Source organism: Necator americanus, chromosome X (assembly GCF_031761385.1).
Source record: "Necator americanus strain Aroian chromosome X, whole genome shotgun sequence".
NCBI lineage: Eukaryota > Metazoa > Nematoda > Chromadorea > Rhabditida > Ancylostomatidae > Necator > Necator americanus.
The window spans coordinates 5906954-5928751 of record NC_087376.1 but is presented as its reverse complement, the minus strand read 5'-3'; the positions used below and the strand labels follow the sequence as shown (position 1 = coordinate 5928751).

Here is a 21798-nt window from a genome sequence, read left to right as displayed (position 1 = left end):
GATCAGTAGATCAGGAGTACATGTCATACGTTCGTAATACGGACAACATCAACAATATGGATGGATCCTCAGCTTTTCACACCAAATCAAATTTATTACACCTTACATTCATCACTAGCACGAATATTCCGGTTCAGAACTGCTTGACGGATCTCTTCCTTGGTGAGATGAGCGGGGATTGCTTTGCGACGGTAGTTGTTTCGACCTTTTCTTTCCACAAAAGCTGAATAACATTAATGATGATCATTCACCATTAAAACAAGGATTCATACGCACATCCGAGGTCGGAACATAACGTTTTTGAGTGATGCATTTGTCGTGCACTACATAGCCATCCATTTTTACACTTTTCATCGCAGTTACCAATACCATCGTATTTCGAACGGCGATAGTAGTTTCTAAAGGGATTTTTCTAACGATATCACAAGTATTCTTTACTAATTTAACTTACTCTCTATACTTTTCAAAAAGAACATCATCTGTTCGCATTCTTTCGATCATGTTACCCCATTCTGACGGTGCTTGGGAATTAAGACCTAGATATACATCGAATTGGAACTCTCGAACAGAATACTGTCAAGAATATATGCCAAGATCATACACTTGATCTAATTCTATGTACCGTATTCCTGATTAACACTGGCGTAAAGCTGCTTCCATTGCGGATTCAGAGGATTAGCATTCGCATCGGTAAGATTCATATACCATTCTTCAAAATCGATGACTTGCTATAAATACGCATATACGCACACATAATTTTCCAAAATATCCTAATATTAATATTAATTATTACTATATTAAATTCTTTTCGCTTTATTTCACAGCAAAGAACGACCTACATAACTTGATCCTTGATAAGCGCCATCAATTTTGTAGACACGATAGGCTGGGAAGTATTCTGAGTAGGTAGTAACAGATGGAGCAGAGTAGACAACGCTGGTAGGGCGTGTAGAAGCCGATTCTGGATCTTCATAGGTCATGTAGAACTCTTCCGAGTGAGTATGTCCAAAAAATTGCCCCATAATTGTGTTTTGAAATCTAAAATCCATAGGTAAGAAGCCGTCAATCTGACCGGAAAGGCAAGAGCCATTTCTGGATCTTCATAGGTTATGTTCTTTCTTTTTTCCTGTTCACTATTTTAGAGTAGAGTTCCCGAAGGGAAAGAATAGTGTTCCTATAGGTTTGATTCCTGGCACTAGTTCCCATACTTTTTAGTTCTCTGTACATTGATCGCTGTTACATTATATACCTGTTTACTACTTTATAGTAGTTCAACGCCCATCCTTCTAAAGCTTCACCATCTCCACCAGGAATATGAGCTACAATATGCACCTGAAATGTCATGAGGACGTTAGATATTTTGCGATAAAAATAGAATTGTAATCAAGCAAAAAATAAATAAAAATAATAATTTTGCTCACAAGATCTCCAGCAGTTTCAGCATCATGCAATTGATTAATTAACCATGTCAACGTTCCGTCTGGATCTGTTTGATTCACGTATAAGAAGCTAAAATTCTATTACATCTAGTCCGTTTCCGGAAATACATTCCACTAAAAATCGAAATAAGCTCACAAATTAACCGCATCCCCTCCAAGTGCATTATTGACAGAAATAAGTCGTAATCCAGGATATATCTTCTTCATATAGCACCCCATACTAAACTTAACAGATTCGTGGACAATGATAACGTTACACAGCTTCTGCCACTCACTATTTCACTGTTTTACTCTGATCCTGTGGCACCCATCCGTTCCATGCATCATCCATTGCGTCGTAAAGCCAATCCATATGGAACTTCTTTGGAGTAAAATGTGGTGCAAAGCTGGAAGATGTACATCCAGAGATTTGAAAAACCAATCGCATACGAATCTTTGTTAATTGTCACTCAAGACGAGCATATGAACGAAGATTTACTCTCCACCTCTATTTTTTGTACCTATTGTTTCACAAAAACAAAATAATCCAACCGATTTGGCTACATTAGTATTTTCAGCATCTAAATCTCCTCTTTCGTTCAATAGCTTCTGAAAATAGCTCTTTTATTATTTAAAGGGTTATATTCTTAAGCATATTACAGATTTTGGCTCACAATTGATATCTTCACTCGATAAAAATTAGACCTGAGGTTAACTTCAATCCAAAAAACAAACCCACTTATCTATGGGGACTCCTTCGTGATTTCCAACAGCAAAATATGTGGCTATATTTGGAAAATACCTGAAAAAATATATTTTCTAACATGAGTGAAACTCTCTCCAAAAAATTCGCAACACATCAAACTAACAATAAACGGAAACGATTACAGGATGACTAGGAAGAGTAAGAAAAGTGTAACGCATGCGAATTAATTGTTGCTTCTATTTTCTGATAAACCAGAAACGAATTTCGATATGCGCTTTATAGTGGTTCTATAGCAGTGCACTACGGTAGCTCGACTCTCAACCGCGTGCCTCAGTCGATTTTTGTTCTCCAGACGGATTACTTCCCATTTCTTCGACTGAACTTGTAACCAGTTGACGACAGCTTGCTTTTTGCGTATCTGACACGTGGAACAAGCCAAAAACTTCTACGAGTTTTTTTTGTATAATCTCAAAGATAATAGTTCCATTAAGTACAAAAAAACTACTTGAAAAGTGATGGGAAATCGTGGAAAATAACCGTTGACGTGCACGGCTCAGCGTTGTCATGAAAAGTTTGAAAAAACATCAGCCGCAGCTGAGTCACCATTTCCTCCGGGAAAAACCTCCAGATACGCGGCTCCAGTAAGTGAAGGAATCAGTGTCACTTTCTTTCAGCTACATTACACAGTCCGTTCTCATTCAATTCAAACTAACGATCTTATAGTGTCCGAAATATTCTTGACCATTCCGACGTGAGAATCCCGAGTGTAATCCCAATCAGCATGAGATGTAAGATCTCCGGATACCATGATATAGTCAAGCTAAATAGAGCCAGTCTCTCTTTTACGGGTACCGGATCTAAGACGATAAACTACACACTTACATCCTTGTGATTTTTCTGTATAAATCCTAGCATATTCGTGAAAAGCCAATACGGAGCATCGCAATCCCCAACCATACCCCAATGACCTGCAGGTAATTTCACATCGGCTGCATTGGAGACCTCCTAAAATTGTGGAATCAGGTAGTGATCTACGGTACTAATCTCTGGCTCGTTTCGTACTTACATCCGGATTTTGCTGAGGTCTGCAGCATTGCGGTTCCGAACATTTTGTTTCTAATCCTGGTGTGTAGAGCATGTCCAGGTGAATATCGGTCAAATGCAAAACCTTGAGTACTGGTTTTCCCGCCTACAATGAGATCTTATTCAAATGATGCTGATTTCACGTGCAAAGCACGTGCTGGGCACCAAAATAACCACACATATGAGTTCATGCAGCACATCTGCACATTTTAATAGCTAAAAACAAGCACTCTCCTTCAAAAAACTTCTGATTCAAAATTTTATCACGTATAGAAGTAAAATGGAGCCTAGAACTGCTTCGAAAAAAATTATTGGATTATTTAGTTTGTGCAAGTAACGACAGTCTACTACGATGGTTCTCCTGGAATTTCAAATTCAAGTACAGAAATAGTGGATAGAACCCTAAAATTAGACGTAAAAGACCAAATCATCGGCTGTCAATATTTCGAATCAACAACGATCAGTCGAAAGCTACTGGAGTGCTTATGTTCTACACCATTTTTTTCGCAATATTTCGAAAATTTTTCGCACAATTTCTGGGAAGTCCAATAAACAGAATTACGCAAACCTCTTTCCATAGAACATAATAAAACAAAAACATAAAACAAAAAGGTTCTTGGGATAAGAAATATCTTATACAAATACCGCTTTTAATTTTCTTATGTGGAACGGTACGTTCAAAAATGTAACGAATCTCACTACAGCAAAATAACTAATAAATCAGAAAATTAGAAGAAAGGAAAATATCGCGATTTACAAGAAAAGAAACAAGGAAGTAATAGTTCATAGTTTGATCGTATTTCGATACCAACAATCCAGTCCCTATGCGGGTATTTTACACGCGACCTCTGTCCTGAGGCAAGAGGTCGCAGAGTATTGGCGAAAATGAACAAATTGACTTAGCATTCGAGACAAATTACTTCAGTAGCAGCAAAGTTTGATTCGCTTCTTTTTTTAGTTCCATTTCAATTAATTAATAGCAGGAAAATAGGTATGAATCAGGAGAACATTTTTCTTTTTATCCGTGAGTGCTGCCTTTATGTTGGGTTAAACAAGTCTTTCTGACTCCTCCGGGATATTTCAAATTTGACCAGGACGTGACGTTATCCGGAAATTTACACCAAGATAGATGCAATCTTGGGCGATCCCTTCAGGAGAAGGGGATCGAATAAATTTGGATGATTGACAGAAGGATATCAAAGTCAAAGTTATTTGCACAAATAAAGGATTAAAACAAATCAAGTCCGATTTTGATGAACTCGTGACCTGAACCTGAACTACACAGATTTTAGAAAAAAATAACGTTAATATTGATATAATATCTCATTTACCGGAACGGGCTTCTTGTCTATTGGTGCAGGCTGCCCACCAGGAATAGGAACGCTCCATGTGGAATTGAATGGATCGAAGAACTTGCCACAATTTGAAAAAAAATGTTCCAATTGAAGATAGAACTGATCAGCACAGGACATTTCAGGGCAAGCATGCATATCTGTTCTTTTGAGGAGCTATACTTCACTTTACTTCTAAGTTATTCACAGTGATGGAAGCGCCTGACATGAATAGTTACTGGGAACGTGTAAAATTTAGGAAGAAAAATCATGGTAACTGTCGAAAAATTGAAAGAAAAAAAGCTGAATTGAAGCTTTTAATGAGTTGGATTGAGAGTTTCAGTTGAAGTTTTTCAGTTGAATTGTTAGTAAAATTCGTGGATAGAAATAAGCAGCACCTATTACACGAATTAAATACTGTTCGGATTTGCTCTATGAAGCTCCTATTCCATTCCTGAGAAAAGAAAGATAGGGGTAGAAACCCTTAATTCTGTGTCAATACACCTTAAACACACCATCAAGGAGTAGTCCACAGATCTGATGAGGTTCGACGATTATTTCTCCCAGAACATATATGAATTCATCCTGAAATAGTGAATAGACATCAACCAATCAATGCTTTTGGAAGAAAAAATGAATAAAAATTACGTCAAATTGAATCTAGGTTTTCTATGGTTTTCTACTTCTTAACTCCCTTGAATACTCTTTCGGAAATCAGAGAACGAAGTTCACGTGCGTATTGGGGGAATACGTGGTAATTTCAATCCCCGTGAAAAAAAAACACTCAATACTCTTCCCAACAAAAGCTGCCCACTCACAGAAAAATCTCCAACAATTCCTTTGCAGATAAAGTTGTCTTCTATTCGGAACGTATCGCAAACGAATATGGCCAGGTCAACTGGAAATAAATCGAATTCTGGATATCAGCTGTGTCTGTGAAAGTCTTTCTCAACAGAAAAAAAGGCACTGGTCGAGACGTTAGTATGTAGAAATCGACATCGAAGCTGTCGACAATGGAATTTAACGATAAAGAAAATATCGTAACCAACAGAATTTCTCAAGTGATCATTAAGAGGATGATTTTCTCAAAATTGTGAAAATAACCTCTATCTCAAGAAAAGGCGGAGCAAGAGCTAAGTCAAAATTCATAATTGGTGAGGTGATATGGCCTCTTATTTTTGAAACCAAGAAAAAATCAAGGATGCGACAAATCTTAGAGGAATTGTAATTTTTTAGTTCATTAGCTCCAACCCGATGTCTTTCCTTACACCTGAATTTCAGAATGAACTATCTGAGCTCACAAAAAAAATATTCCAACAAAAGTACCTCCTCTTTTCTCCTAATATTTCAAGTGAATTTCCGAAATGCTGATCTTAATCTCGATAATCTCGAAAATTTACAATACTCGATTAACTTCTAGGAAAAAAATTCCCATACAATGTAAATATTTTTGCCTTCTGATATGACGTTTGCTGACAGTAAAAAAGACGTGACTTATCAGTGCTAAGATGCTGGTTGTTCCTGGATTACAACACCCATTTGTCAATATTTCCAGAAATTAACCTTGCAAAATTCCTTACCCACGCATTCCTCGGTTGTCTTCTTTCCCCATGCATCATGTAGAAGATCAACGGCAAATTTGCACTCTTCACAGGAATTCGCAGCTGATGCTGGAGTAAAAAAGACTTTTGGATTTTAATGTTTTCAAAATGAAAAAATCATATTAAAAGCAAGAAAATAAATCCGAAAAAAAACGTACATAATTCAGCCGTAAAACCTAAGAACAGTAGCACCCATTCCAGAGAGCGCATTGCAGCAATAAACCGGGAGAACACAACCGAATTCGTATCAGTTCATGGTTTTTGGTCTTTTTTTCAGATAAAGCAGCAGAGCATAAGCGGACAACTAACACAAAGTTATAGCGTACAAATACTAAAAATTATATAATTGCACTTAAATTAAAGCATTAATGCTAGATTTTTGGGCATACAAGGTTACCTATGGTACCAACTTGACCTCTCAACTAATCTCGTATTTAAAGGCATCACCCCACGAATCTGAGGTGGTGCAGATTTGAGGTGGAGTATTCGTATATATGATGGGAGACTGTGGAGAGGGGGTGATTCCGTCCATTTCTTCCTAATTGCCGTAAAAAACGGCCTGGAATATGCGGCGCCGCACGAGGCTGGCGCGCTCCAGTCGAACTCCCTGTAGAAAATAGTGCGCCAAAACGCCTGAAGCCGTATCTTCCGGGCCGTTTTTTACGGCAATTAGGAAGAAATGGACGGAATCACCCCACTCTCCATAATCTCCCATCCCGTATACGAATACTCCACCTGAAATCCGTACCACCTCAGATTCGTGGAATGATGCCTTTAATTTCAGATTTTTTGTGATGCTTGCAGAGCCTTCACTGAAGATTTGCTTCATTTCAATCTACTTCATTTCCACTTTTTTATTATTTTTATTATTTGTACAATTATACAATGGAGGAATAGGTCATCAGCACTTTTTCAAATTTAAATATATATATATATAAATATATAAGTAGTGCTGGCAAGATGTTGCATCGCCTTTCGTAAAGAATTTCTCGCTCTATACGATGCTGATGTTCTGTGTTTCTTACTCTAATTATACCTGGTTCTGCAGATCACTAAAAAGGAGTGCCGAATGAAGGGAGCTCTTTTTAAAAAAAAATGGCTTATCGTTTTTACCTCAACCCAATAGCTTTGAACAAGAAATAATGTTCTTTTGACAGACACCTTGTGATTTTTTACATTTGAAAGCGCCGAAGCTTCTCGTGAGATTTCTACTATGTAGACAGCATTGAATGAGGAATAAAAAACCTGGAAAGGAACGAAAAAATTACGTTAACAAAAATAAAAAGACAAAAAAGACAGAAAAGAACCAGTATGGACGTCAATCGATTTTTTGAACGAGGAAGGAAGTCCACAAGAACGACGGGTGTAACAACAAAGGAGAATATGTTGTAGATTATTTAGTTGTAGTCTTTTATTTTTTTAAGTAAATTTTTTTTTAAATCTCCCAATAATTATTCGGACGGTGTTTGAGCCGTCTTTGAGGATGAGGCACAATTGCCCTTTTTGGAGTACGAAGGCCAACACACGCTTCTTCCAAGCGCGCTCCATACACAGCACTATGTTCAGCTTCTGCGACTTTCTGGCCTCCATGAATTTCAAAGAAAGACAAAGACTCAAATATGCTCTTCACCTTTCATTTTAACGATCCGTAAAACTAAGCATCAATGACTTAACGAAAAAAAAAAACAGGATGATTGTCGTAGGTCGTGACGATAAATACTCTACCAATTGTTATATATCACATCGCCGATGTTTTTTATCTGCATTGTTTTTAAATTTAAAAAATACTTCGTACTTCCTTCTCAACCAAATATAATACGTACGACAGTATGAAATTCACCAAGATTTAGCATTACATAATAAACGTTTTTTTACGCCAAACGGCAAGGCAAGATTTATTGCACATTTTGCTTGAACACAGTTATTTCCACTGTACTTTCATACATGTAAAAAAATCCTACCAACTGCACTTCACAAAGAAGTCGGAACAAGGAAAAGGAAAAATAAAACCTATATGAAATCCCCGACAAAGAAAACGTCGCCAGAGCCTCAGTTGAAATGCTCAGCAAAAAACCAAGAGTTAAATAAAACAGTAACAACAGAAAATAACCGAAAACAAGATAATTCACCGGTAAATAACAAGCAGTATTCAACGCCGAGTTCAGAATTCTTCCAAGCAATGACTTTAACAGAGTTGAGAATAGATTTGATCCACAGAATAACAATAACAGTTTTATATGTAGAAAAGCGACACTACAACGGTCCTAGCGCAGATCGAGGATAGAGGCCAAAATCTGGAACACGAGATTGTGACAAATCCTATCGAAGAAACCTAATCAAACATCAAATGAACATGGGAGAATCACGGAAAATCCACAAAACCAAAACAATAACAACAATTTAAAGTAGTGTAGGAGAAGACATATCACAGAGGGGACATGATAAAGGAAAAATATCCCTGGAAAACAAATCTTCGGTAGAAATTATCCGGGGAAACAGCAAAGAATGAACATCGATAAACTAACTAACATGCAAACTACACATACTACACATCAACGACTGAGAATCATTACCTAGGAGGCAGTTAATTTCGAAGAGTCAAATCTAGACGGGACCTCTCGCAATGAACAACATCAACAACGCAGCACCTTATACGATGCAATATAAAAACAAAATAAAATCGATAAGGATAACAATGACATGACTGAGTGTCATGAGCAAAAGACATCACAAAACAAAAAGATTACATGTTTTGAAGAGAAGACTTTGAAAATCTGTAATCCTACGTACTTTGCTATATTCAGACAGAAAAGAGCGCAACAAAAATGTATACTGTAGTGATTTTGATAGTAGTTGTTTAATTTAGACATAAGCATGATATCACATTACTTAATAAGAAGCGTTATCTATGTCGGCATCATCGATTGGAACGTATTCCATCCCATCTCCTACAACAATGCCACCATTCCTGTAATATTAAAAATACAACTAATCTACCAAATAAATACTTATTGATTTGAATAAATTACATCAGACGATAAACACCGCAAGGATCACACACGTCCAACGTGAAGCCTTTGATGAATTCCAGCTGCAAAAACACTTATTTTTCCTGCAAAGTCTGCGCTCGCTTCCACAAAGTACAGTATATAGACTCACATTCCTATTTGTTGTACTCAAATGCCAGAGTGCCATACGACAATCCAACGAAATTGAAAGAAAATAGATGCCGGTCCGACACGAGAATATAGAAAATCCTTCAAAAAGAACTAACCGACATTGAATGCACAAAGGAAACTGTGAATATTATAAATTTTTTACCTGTTACCGTACTAGAATGATAGATAAATGAGCTCATCCATATCATGGGTCCCGTGTGAGCTAAGCCTACCGAAACAAGTCCCGATTCAGAGCCAAAAATTAGGTAATTCCCCTCCGTGGTTGTGAATACACCAAGGGCCGACAAACCGCACTTGTCAATCTCTTCCTAAAAGAAACATTTTCGGCAGTGACTTCAAAAAAAAACAAGTTCTCTCTTCAATTTTCACAAGAAATGGATGGATATTGAAATACAATTATATTACTGCACCTCCTTCCATGTTTGATTTCTGCGGAGATCTTTCTTTCTACAATTAACAAAATATATAATTAATATATGATTGAAACTCTATAAGTGACCCTGTAATGCTAATGAACGTTCCAACCAGAAACTCTGGGCAAGTTTACATGCAAAAGAAGAACTTTTTTCCTGGAACAGAATTATTCAATAACATAGTGAAGTTTGAAAAAAGTCTAGTTGTCCTGATAAATGCAATAACGATACATTCGTGAGGCAGAAAGGGTCAAGCACAAGTGATTACGAAGTACACATTTTGGAAATAAACAACCAAATAAACAAAAACATAGATACACGAGTTTACCGAGGCTCCAATAGTAGGATGTCCAGTGACGACGTTATAAAACACACGACGACCAGAGGTTGTAATCATATTAATATGAAGCCTATTATCGGTACAATTTTGATAGCATAATACCTGAAAGTTGCATTAAAAAATACAGACAAATTTTCTTCTAATAACAATATATACAAAAATAGAGAGCACTTTAACCGGTGTTGACAGAACAGGATCTGATTTGATACGTTCCAACAACTGCAAGGACATCGTTGGCTTGTCATCGTCAAAAGCGATCTTTAAGATCCTAAAATCAAAATTCAACAGAATAAGAATCAAAACAGCACGAAACAGAAAAAAAGAGACTACAACAGCTTACTCCACAACTCCATCGGCGTACGCAGCAACACAATGATGGTTTGAGAGGGGTCCCGAGACGGTCTGTAAATAAATGACCCATGGACAAGTAACAGCGGATACTGTAATACTCTTGAAGTTATGAATTTTTGTAGTTGTTAACTTGAAGAAAAAAATAATTGACGAACGGTAAATGATACAACAGTAATAATGATGTAATGTTAACAGAATACGAATTCTACTTTATTTCGAGAGATTTTGTTAAGCTTATCACTAGACTAACACTATGTTATTACCTATTACCTAAATTTCTAATTTGATTTTTAATTTAATTTTTCTAATTTTTCCTAAAATTTATTCTATTACCTAAAGAACTGCAAACACAAAAATCTATGACGATACAACTAAGAAGCTACACGTGTATAAGAAACATCCGGAAAAACTCCACTTTCATTGCGAACGGATGTTTTCGTCATCAACCATGGAATAATCAAGAGTTTTAAAGAAAGAAACCACCCTCCGTAAGTAGAAAGAGTTCTTAATTAAATCCAATGCAAGGAAACTCACATAGCAGCAAATGTCCTAATGAAAATCTCATGCATTTAAGATCTGCTCCTTCCCGTAATCAAAGTTGATACAGAGCTACAGTAAAATTTCGATAATTCAAAACTAAACTGATTTGTAACCTAGAACTTGACATGCGGAATCAATTTAACCGAACCTTTTAATTATTAATTACTAATGATACTCGTTGCAATTATCAAAACATATTGAATGGCATCGAAGAAAAAGCTTTAGCACAACCAAGTTTTTGGAATTTTTGGAATTCGTGTAGAGCTAAAACTCGGATAATTTCAACCTCCTTCAGGGCTAACAACTCATCGTCAGCGACGACGGTAATCACCTCAAAAATATCTCCCGAAAGGTATTGCTAACTTTTCTTCACATAATCGTAAGAAAGAGAAAATACTAGAACTGAATAATCAAAAATTTGACCTGGACATTGTTTATAAGATTTATTTCCATGCAAGCAACCACACCTTCTCACCACCAGAATCTCACCTCCTCGTCTATAGCCATGGTCATGACTCGGGCAGAAGACAGCTCTCGTTTATACACCGATGAGAAAACAAAACGTGGATCTTTTTTGAAGAGATCTGCAATTTTATACCATAAGTGCAGAAACTTTTTATGATTAATTTGCTAATAATTGTTTCCAATAATTCCCATGGAAATATCTCTCAAATATGAAGCGCATAATGTCTACTTCGACAACCTTTGTCCGTTAAAAAATACGAAATGTATCAACCCACCGTTCGGACTGACAAACCAAGAAGTGATTATGCCTTTCTCTCCTCCAACAATAATGACAAATTCTCCGCTTAACAGAAATAAGGAACAAACACAAGTTGGAGTGGCGTCGTTGTAGATCGAAAGATGTGTTTCCAATCCTTAACCATCGAATATTAGAAGTATAGCTCATATGAGAACAAAGAAGAACCAAAACCATTTTCTGGAGATCCTATGCGAAATATCGACAGGATATGATCGGCTCCAACCGTTGCTACCAAGGGACTTAGCCGGTCCACATTAAGCATAGTCATACCAATTATCCTAGAACGATGTGGTGCCGGGGCAAGAACACTCATACATTTATTCTGTAGTTGAGCCGTGATGATTCTCTGAAAACAAGAGTTAATAATATGACTCCAACGATTAAAAAATGAGGTAATACGTACACCCTTAGAAAGGAAATCGAACAACATTTTGAGGTCTTTCGGATCACTGCATCGCTCAGACGGGTGCCTCGTAAAATACCATTGCCGATTAGGACCTCCGCAATTCACCGAGTCTATTATTTCCCGAGTAAAGTAATCAATGACGCAGAAATTTTGCTGAAAACTCAGATCTATAGAGGTATACTTGCCTGAACTCAATTCGAAAAACCAGCTAAAAATCAATTATTCTTGGACACTTTCTCACCCCTTTAAATCCAAGAATCAAATTGGCATTGCTACTCAGTCCACATGGCACAAAACCGGGTAGCCAAGGACAAAGAGGTCGAGCAGAAATGATGGATAGCTCTCCATTCGATCCTAGAGACCAGAGTGATGCGTAATAATAAACAAATGACCAAGAAAAGCTACTTTCAAAAACTTTCAATAAACTAAACTTTCAAAAACTAACTCAGCAAAGAATTTACAAGTACGCCATTCCGACCAAGAGCGAATAATCCCGCGTCATAAAAAAGCAGCTGATTCACAGGGCCTTTCTTGAAATGCGAATTCAGCTAAAATAAAAAAGCATAATCGAAGAGAATTTTTACATCTGTTGAATCACTTTGAATTCAGATGGTAAAAAAAACATGCAGACCAGAAACTGGAGAATAAAATCTTACGCATCTTTTCCGCCCGGTTTTTATTCTTGAAATGATAAGAATTTCAATACATTGCAAAAAAAAAAGATTCATTCCTTCTCTACTTTCAGAATTTCCTCAAATTCGAAAAAAAAGTATATATTGAAGTGAAAATTTCTCCATGTTAGATGATGTAGGATTTTGAAGAATGCCAAAATTTGATCAGGTGCATAAAGTAAACTTTAAATTCGATGTTGAAAGTTATGTATCTACATCCGTACTCGGATTTTTTAATAATGTAATGTTTTGAATTTGAAAAAACATTTTATAAACGTTCGTATGTGGGAAAAAATACGGAATCTAGCGGATTATAGTCATATGGGTCGATTATTTGTCTACCATTTTCCATTTTAAATGTCAAAGTCGTCCAGAGCCAATGTTCTACGGTAATAAACGGTACGTATATTTCGGAAGTATTTTTCATGTTCATCTGCATTTTCACTGTCTGACGTTGTGCGGAAACGGCGTGCTTTTGAATACTGATCTAGGATACTAAGGATAATAAAACTAATTAACATTATAAGTGTATTTTCTGCCCACGTCGTACCATATCAAAGAACTAGTCTAATGAACAAGTTCTGAAAAACATACAAATACCCTGCATATTGCAAAATCACACTTTATGGGAAGACTCCAAAATTACACCGTTTACCGTTGATTCACAAGTCATCATGAAAACTGTAGTATTTTATCCTATTTATATATTATTATTATTAGTAGTATGTATGATATATGGATATCATACATACTACTACTCATTTCCTACCGTAGAACATTGGCTCTGGACGGCGTTGACATTTAAAATGGAAAATGGTAGACAAATAATCGACCCATATGACTATAATCCGCTAGATTCCGTATTTTTTCCCACATACGAACGTTTATAAAATATAATAATAAATATGTACTAAATAGGATAAAATATAGGATAAAATACTACATAAAGATATGGAAATGAGGAACAAAGCCCAGAGGTGGAATCGTAGTAGCTAACAAGAGCCTTATCATAAAATTGCATTTTCAGATACAATTCAAATTTAAATGCTCCTTCGATAGTTGAATTTTCAAGATGAGCACGAGTAGAAAAACGTATGTGCGTTACCGTAATCCCGTACACATGCTTCAATACGAGCTCCAATTAACTGACCTGCGCTGTGAGCCAAATATCACTTATCTTTCCTTGGAGAAAGAATGGGATGGTCACGTTTTTAACTTATTTTTATCATACCGGAACCTATCCAACGATTCAATGAACAAAATGAAAAATAGAACTCACTTCCTTTGACGTACGCATATCGATAGAACCGTTATCTTCACACACACTGCTTCCATAGAATAATTGACCAGTGGCTGTGCCCACAACGATTGTGAGTCGGTTCTCAGTGACGGTTACCGCAAACGCAGTAATTTTCACTTTAGAACGAACTCTGAGTTCTTTTAATGCAATATTGAAGTTCATATTTGCATACACTATACCACGGTTTATCAGGACAAGCTCCTAAACAAAAAAAAGTATTACAGCTCCGGAGAAAAGTGCTTCCATCATAACGATAAAGTAAAAATGACTAAGAGAATTATTTACAGCTTTATTGTTGGCCAAATAGACGAACATAAAAGAACCATCCACAATAACTTCAAGCACTTCAGCTTCAAAATCGATCTCAAACACAGTATCTGAAAGTACAGTATCATACACTCGAATGGAATAGTTCAAAACGATAAATATCTTTATTTATAAAGCCCTAAACCACTTCATTCGAGAAGAGACGAAACAATAGACAATAGAAGCATCAAAACAACAGAAATTGTTGCCTAATGAAGATGTGCTTTCCAAAAGCACGTACATAAAGGAAATGTTTAAATGTCATATTTAGTTTCGGCAGATTATAAAAGTGCTTGTAGATTTCAACGCTACACATCGAAAAGCCTATTCTTCTTAAAGCATTTCCATAGGAGCAACAAAGGTCGCAGGAAAAGAGTTTTTTTTTTCGGATCACAAATCGTAGGGCAGGAGACAAAGTAGCATATTTTCTTCAATCAAAAAGAGGAACTTTACTGTTGTCTTACTTTTTCGAGAGAGAAACGAAAATAACCGAAATGGAATCACATAGCATAGTAAAATGCTCGTAAAATACAGCATTACTCACCTTTCTTATTTTCCCTAACCATTATCTTCTTGTCACCGACTAAAGCGACATATTTTGATACTTTTGGGTCCAAAACAGTTCCGGATATGAATCGGACGTCAGTCTTGGGAGAGTGCCTACGCAGAGTTAAACACATTAATTAAATATATAACAACAATACTTTAACAGTGAAATCATATCGTTTATATGTGTTTTAAGGCTACAGTTTCTGAAGAAAACTCCATAGGTCCTTTTTCAAACTACAGATGTAAGACATATGAAATACATCGCCACTGGAGAAAATTAACTATTGCTAACATTATAACATGACAAACTTATATGACAGAACAAACAGGAATCTATCTTAAGTGGAAATTCTTTTACGTCCCGGATGAGGCGAATAGCACGATCTTTGTCCAAACCGACTAGTAGTCTTGATGTTTTTTTTTACTGTTGCAAGAAATTCAGCATTCTCTGATCCAAAAGCCAAGAAAAGGAAGTTTTGTACAAATGCAGTCATTAATCATAAGACGATGACAACAACTATTCTAATAGAAACCAATTTATTTATTTATTTATTTATTTTGCAGCTAAAGGCAAAGACATAAGGAGAGCATCAAAGAAAATCAATGAAACTATTTTGTTAGTGTAGAAATATGATAGAAAAGCTTTGGAATTCGCTTTCCTTCCACGAGGTAAACGGAAAACAAAAAAGAACAAAGAAGAGATAAGAGGAAATGACTTAAACTCACTTTAAAACATCAAATTCGCCAGTACTAAGACGCACAAACGACTTCACAGAGTCCTCCGGTGATGAAGAAAGAATTGGTTCGTCTTCTATATGCGCACGAGAAATCCGAACGAGAGCACCACTTTCACACCCCACTAACTATAAGAGTTGCAATTTATTTATATATTTATTTATTTATTTATTACGCTCAAAGGCGTGCCCAAAGTAAGAGGTAAGGAATGAATACAAATAAACAATAGAAAATCCAGCAACGAGAAAAGAGTAGAATAAGCAGGGATAAGTCACGCGAATAGTAAAGCAAGGGACGACTTAATAATTTCAAAAAGCACATAAACTCGACAGGGTGGGAATTAAAACTAAAATTAACAAAATGCGTTAATAAAATGGTTGTAATTTATATGATTCGAATCTAAAACGTGCGTATACACTGTCAGTCAAATCATTTTCATAGAAGTTTCATACTTCAGCTTTCAGAAGACTTATAGCCACGTTATTCATATCGGTTCGGAAAACTTTGAATCTGTTGCTACGTCTGTTGAGTTGTTTCATTCAACAGTAATCGAAGCGAATCATTTCAAATCGATACAATATCATCTTTGAATGAATATATCAAATTTGTATTCAGTCGAACATTTCCTAGCTTTTCGAGCAAGAAACCTGGACCGTGTTCAGAGTGTGGCGGTTTGACTGAACATTGCTTGGAGGTGCACAACAAGCTTACTAAAAGGACATTGCATCAACCCGTAATCTCTTATTTTGTCTAAATTTCAATCCACTCTTCTTCGTAATACAGCTTAGAGACGATAAACTGCTAAAATTCTACGAAAAGCAACCCTCGAGAACCCAAAGTAAGAATGGAAGAGAAATGTATGGATGATCAATTAATTTCAATATTAAACTCTCAGTTGAACAAGTCAAGATTAGAGAAACTTAGCGTAGGTTCTAAACTGCTTGATAAGAACTTACCACAGATTTATGGAACATGCCAAGTGCGCGAATATACCCTCTATGGACTTCTCTTTTTGAGATTAACTTCAGATTATGGCCGCTCCATCTCCAAAGGAAAAGTGTCTGAAAACGAACAGTTTCTGTGCAGATTTCAACAGGAACCAGTTTATTTAAATTATTGTCATAGACGTGGAAAACGCTTTGTAAAGGAACTGCGAAGAATAAAGCCTCTCCTATAGCATTAAATTCATTGTATTAAAAGAGATTAGCACGCTGATGCTACGGTCAATCCTACTCTTTCATAATAATCACATCTGGCATCCTCAGAATATACCCAGACACTTGGCATAAATTTTAGAAATAATCATTTCATATAGAACTTTCGCTCTCACATGATCATTTCTAAAATCTTTCCGAAGTGTCAGACCGAGTTAGAATAGAAGTTAGTTAGTTAGAAACTCCAATTCCAATGTACAATACTGCAAAAAAGAAAATGTGTAGAAAAATCTCCGCAGAATGAAAGAAAAAACGTACTTCATCCTGTCCTCCTGTATAAATATTTCCATCTTCATCGGTTGATACAGCGAAAGGACGTGAATAGTGCCCAAAACATGTGTCCAGTTTTTTTGGCGGTCTGAACGAGTTGAAGAGCCACTAATTATCAGTCTGTTTAGGAATACTTAATAGCGGTGGAAGTTTAACTCACAGCAAATCATCGCGGTCATTTTGAAGAAAAGACGAACAATCGTAGACTGACAACGTGCGGTCGTCAGAAACAACACAAAGTGTCATTCCATAAACGCACATATCAAAAATCATACCCTGAAAGGCAAAACTGAAAGTGCTAATTGCCGGAGAATGGTAAACGCTAAAAATCATTAAACTCACATTCTGATCTTTGCATGAAGTTTCTTGACCTGTTGCAGGCTTGAACAAGAACAGCTCACCCATAGATGTTCCACTAATTATAACGAGGTCGGACCAGTTTTTCCCCAAAGTCTCACATGATGTGCTGAAAATACTCAAAATGAATATAGAAATATGTAGTGTAGTGCTTCCAGATCCGAAAAATACAGCGAAAAACTTGAACAAACTACTATCATACAGCATGGCATGTCTGTTCGGTGCAATGGAGCACAGTGTTTGTGTTTCGAAAGCATCGAAACAAATTTTTATCCGAGAAACAGCCATTGAGCGAGAAAAAAGTATGATCTGAATAACGAAAATACGAAAGTGTTTTTTTAACGAAAAAAGCAAGCTTACTTCGTCAGCATCGGGTACAAACACACCACCAAGTAGTTGTTCGTAGAATTCCAATTTCAAGCCTTCCTTTCGTTTATGCTTGGGATCAAAAAGCTCTTCATTCGAGACGTGGCGTAAAATTGTCTCCTCGAACACAAAAATCCCATCTGAACAAGAATAAAAGATGATAAAAGAATTCAAGAAAAGTTCTGCATAGAATTCACATAAAAATCACTGAATCTAGGTCGCAAACTAGGTGGATAATCTATTGAGTGGCAGCAAAACTGTTACATGTAGCAAGACATGTAGGAAAATCCAAAGAACAAGTTTCCTAATTATAGGCAATGTCCGGATAGAATTTACTAAGCAACCATCATCTAGAAACTCCTAACATTGTCAGATTTTGCAGTTATTCACTATAAGTCCTAAAGCAACCTGTCTACTAAGCTGTGACATTACTTTCGTTCCTGGAGTCAACCAAAGAACAACAAAGAAATCTCGGCCATGTACACTCTCATCAAATATCTGTAAACGAGTAATCACGACTTGGAACTTCATTCCTATCGGAGTTATGCGGTTGGGTAAAAGTTTCAGAGAAAATTTGACATTCCAGGCAAAAGCGATTTAAGCAAGGTACATTTTACACTGTCTATCACGGTTCGAAGATAGATCAAGTTCTAAATTTAACTACACTCGAGAATTAACCTTTAAATGCTTTTAGTATCAACACCACTTCTCAGAGAAAAAAAAAAAGAAAATTCCAAGTGAGCGCAAGCACTAATCCATTCCACGTGCCCTTCCTCCATACCAAAGTTGCATCTCTCGCATTTTTCAAGTACTAATCTGGGATTTTCATCCGTATTTTGCATACGTTTTATTCCTTTAGTTTAGTTCAGAAGCTAGGAAACTAGAAGCTTAGAAAAAAACGAAAATGCAATATAAAATCAAAAGCTCGAAAAACAAACCTCTTCCTTCAACGAACTTGTAGATATCCTGTCCATCGTTGAGTTTGAATGAACTTATCAGCTCATCGTGTTCCAAGGAAAATGCCTCTATACGAGACCCATTGGCTGCAATTTGAAGAACAAAATGAAAATGAAATTAATTTCTATATGCCTCCATACGTGTACAAAACTCAGCGGTACCTACAGACGAAAGCCAAGCAATTTTCGCACTTCATGGAAGCTACAAACTGCTGCTAGAAAAAAAAAGAAACTAAATTTAAGATCACTTTGAGGGTCCCTAATAAACCCGGCTATAGCCACTTTGAATAACCCACTCAAGTGGCGAAACTAAAAATGCTGAATCCGTAATCATCGAAAAGGAAAAAGGAAGAGATCCACAACAGAAGAGAAGAAGCTATCTAAAATATGTGGATACTTCGCTCCAAATTGAGAAACTAGTTCAAAGATGACTCTCTAGCTAAATTATAGGTATTATAAATTATACCGTTATATCAAGCGAATTTGATAGTGGTAAAAACAATAGAAAGAGATCTACATACGACACCATAGCCACCTCAGTAGTCCAGTTATTCCTATCCCACGGTAAGAGCAAATCTGACGAGGTTGAATAATAAATTGGAGATAAGCAAAGTGCTCTTCTTCTATTAAAAACTGTTGGGAACAGACATCACGAAGTGATAGTGCTGAAATACTGCTCCGAAAATTACAAGGAGCAGGACAACTCGGTGAAATTAGGAAAAGTGACCCAAGAAAAAATCACGAATAATATAATCACGATCATTTGTTTTATTCTACATCTGCAAATCTGTACTTCCTATCAAACCATCGTCACTAAAGATATTTACTTCAATTCACTCGCGTATGTTTCCTATACCTTGCGAACGGTTACTTCTGTCCAAGTTTCGTTGCTGAGGTCAAAAATTATTAAAATAACTGCCCACTAGCAGTTCCTTCTCCAAGACAACCAACTGGATGAAAGTCAAAAATTCCATTGAAAATTTTTAAAAAACCTGTCACGATTTTTGCGTTACAAACGTACAGTTTCGGACCGAACATCTATACCAACATGAGCGTATTTTTCGACACCTCTACCCATATCACAATTTGAAAAAAGAGAAAAAAAATCCATCAAGCTATTGTGTGCGACTGTTTGGTTCGATCACAGTCAATCTGTGCTGTCTGATAAATTCTCAAGATTTTTTTCTATCATAAGCAACAACAAAATGTTTACTAACAACTAACATTTCAACATATATATGCTTGACCAATGCCATCTTCCGGAAAGCTTTCCGAACTCAGCCAGATCATCACCATATTTAAATCAACCGACAACCTGATCCAAACAAAATTATCGAATCGACACTCATACCACCGTCATCAGATTGGTCTTTTCTTAACTTCATAAAACACGAACCCTTCTTTTGAGTAAGCAGGTGTACCATTCATGTAGTAAATTAAACAACTCCACTGCTATTTCTTATAGGTGTCTTTAAAACCAATTAAACTCACCACTGAAAAGTATATGATCATTCTCCCTCACTAGCAGCGCTAGTCTTCTACATGAAGTTGTCATTCAAAATACACCGTTCTAAACAATAAAATGCTAGTCGCTGTCTGTTCAAACGTCAACGAAGCTATACTCTATGCAAATTAAGGAGTTAGCCTATCAACAATAACTTACTATCAAAGAAAACAACATTTACTCGATAAGGAACACCAAAGAATCGAAACGTAAAAACAACATAAAAAAGTGCGACAACTGCAAACCGACATGAAACAATGACGTATAAAAGAGCTTCAGAATAAAACACGAGTAAATAGACACGATTAAGAAACAAATAGCATTAATGAACCTCTCTATATGAAATTGAAATTGATAACGCACAACAGTGTGAAAAGCTTATACAGTCGCACTCACGCATCGTGCACCATCTGCGACGACCACATTCGCCAAGAAAGGTCCCAAAATTTCATGGACACCATTTATGGAAATCTCAACACCATAACAGCTCTGATGTATCAAATAATTGCGCATATTCTTCAACAAAACTTCTTGAGTAGCTATCAGAGCGCTAGCATAATCGTTGTTCAAATCCAAACGACTACATGCATTCTAACAAGCCCAACGTTGTTTTCAAAATTACCTGTTCACGAGAAATCCTTTTACACCAATACATAACAATACGGAATACCTTGACTTGACTTTACTCATTTTCCCTTTACCTGGATTGTTCTTTACATGTATCACAATCGAATCAAAACTTCCAAAAAAAAAATATGGGAAATTATATTCGGTGGAGTAGCTCAATTCCAACAACACAAGTAACATGACGAATAAATATAAAGGCGCTCATAGGAATGTAACAAGAACGCCAATACGCTCATCGTCGATTACATGCTAACAAGAGAAGAGAGAAATGTAAATAATCTCCTTGATCATACCAGTCAGACATATTCACTCGAGTGCAAAAACGCGAAACTTTCCTATGCAAAAACCGCAGTACAAAAAAGGTTGAGCAAAATGGATTTGATGACATTAGTTTGAAAAAATGAAAACACACACAAAAGCAAAAGAATAAGTATGAAATCATCTGTCAATAACCGAACAGCAAAATGAGGATGAAAAGTAAAAGCTGCAGTGTAGAAAATCCGAAGAAGCAGTCAACGAGGAAAAACTACGGAATGAGAAGAACGAATATAAAACAGCTTTCTGTGTGGCAACACGGAGAAGAGCGCGTGTTCACATTCCGTGCCGTGGGGCGTTACGCACGGATTTCACGCAGAAGCGTATGGTGAAACAAAATCAAACCTAACAATCTAAGCTCTCCTTCGTCGCAATGTGATTTTTCGATCAGTTGATCAAGTGATCTAGGTCTAAGGTGGAGAAATGTATGCATTCACACCTCTAATCTGGGTTAGCGCATGATAGTCAGTATCGATTGAAAACGACCAAGCAAAATC

The 21798-nt window shown here is 36.5% G+C and overlaps 2 protein-coding genes across 5 annotated transcripts; both read right to left on the bottom strand.

The window, feature by feature from the left end:
- Positions 1 to 95: 95 nt before the first annotated feature.
- Positions 96 to 6349, bottom strand: RB195_021588 (uncharacterized protein; the record flags this gene model as incomplete). Of its 3 annotated transcripts, XM_064208409.1 has the most annotated exons (15): positions 96 to 223; positions 277 to 398; positions 452 to 536; positions 623 to 728; positions 840 to 1038; positions 1250 to 1332; positions 1422 to 1509; positions 1576 to 1659; positions 1715 to 1825; positions 2158 to 2220; positions 2838 to 2944; positions 3007 to 3129; positions 3191 to 3313; positions 6102 to 6208; positions 6298 to 6349. In XM_064208409.1, 15 exons carry the CDS (start codon positions 6347 to 6349, stop codon positions 96 to 98), a joined length of 1581 nt encoding a protein of 526 aa, XP_064064290.1. The 3 variants fall into 3 exon arrangements, with proteins under 3 accessions (XP_064064290.1, XP_064064292.1, XP_064064291.1); XM_064208411.1 differs by lacking the exons at positions 6102 to 6208; positions 6298 to 6349 and adding an exon at positions 4539 to 4697; XM_064208410.1 differs by lacking the exons at positions 96 to 223; positions 277 to 398; positions 452 to 536; ... (8 more) ...; positions 3007 to 3129; positions 3191 to 3313 and adding exons at positions 5034 to 5123; positions 5357 to 5436 and having other exon boundaries at positions 6119 to 6208.
- A 2679-nt stretch (positions 6350 to 9028) lies between these two features.
- On the bottom strand, positions 9029 to 20410 carry RB195_021587 (uncharacterized protein; the record flags this gene model as incomplete). Of its 2 annotated transcripts, none has more annotated exons than XM_013435088.2 (25): positions 9029 to 9107; positions 9169 to 9230; positions 9299 to 9396; positions 9461 to 9626; positions 10060 to 10173; positions 10243 to 10339; positions 10412 to 10473; positions 11452 to 11546; positions 11703 to 11840; positions 11897 to 12071; positions 12129 to 12284; positions 12373 to 12485; positions 12577 to 12679; positions 14082 to 14303; positions 14388 to 14479; positions 14953 to 15068; positions 15684 to 15820; positions 16649 to 16753; positions 17165 to 17264; positions 17337 to 17452; positions 17519 to 17642; positions 17736 to 17842; positions 17894 to 18039; positions 18838 to 18942; positions 20347 to 20410. In XM_013435088.2, 25 exons carry the CDS (start codon positions 20408 to 20410, stop codon positions 9029 to 9031), a joined length of 2892 nt encoding a protein of 963 aa, XP_013290542.2. The 2 variants fall into 2 exon arrangements, with proteins under 2 accessions (XP_013290542.2, XP_064064289.1); XM_064208408.1 differs by lacking the exon at positions 20347 to 20410 and adding an exon at positions 19022 to 19052.
- Positions 20411 to 21798: the final 1388 nt, after the last annotated feature.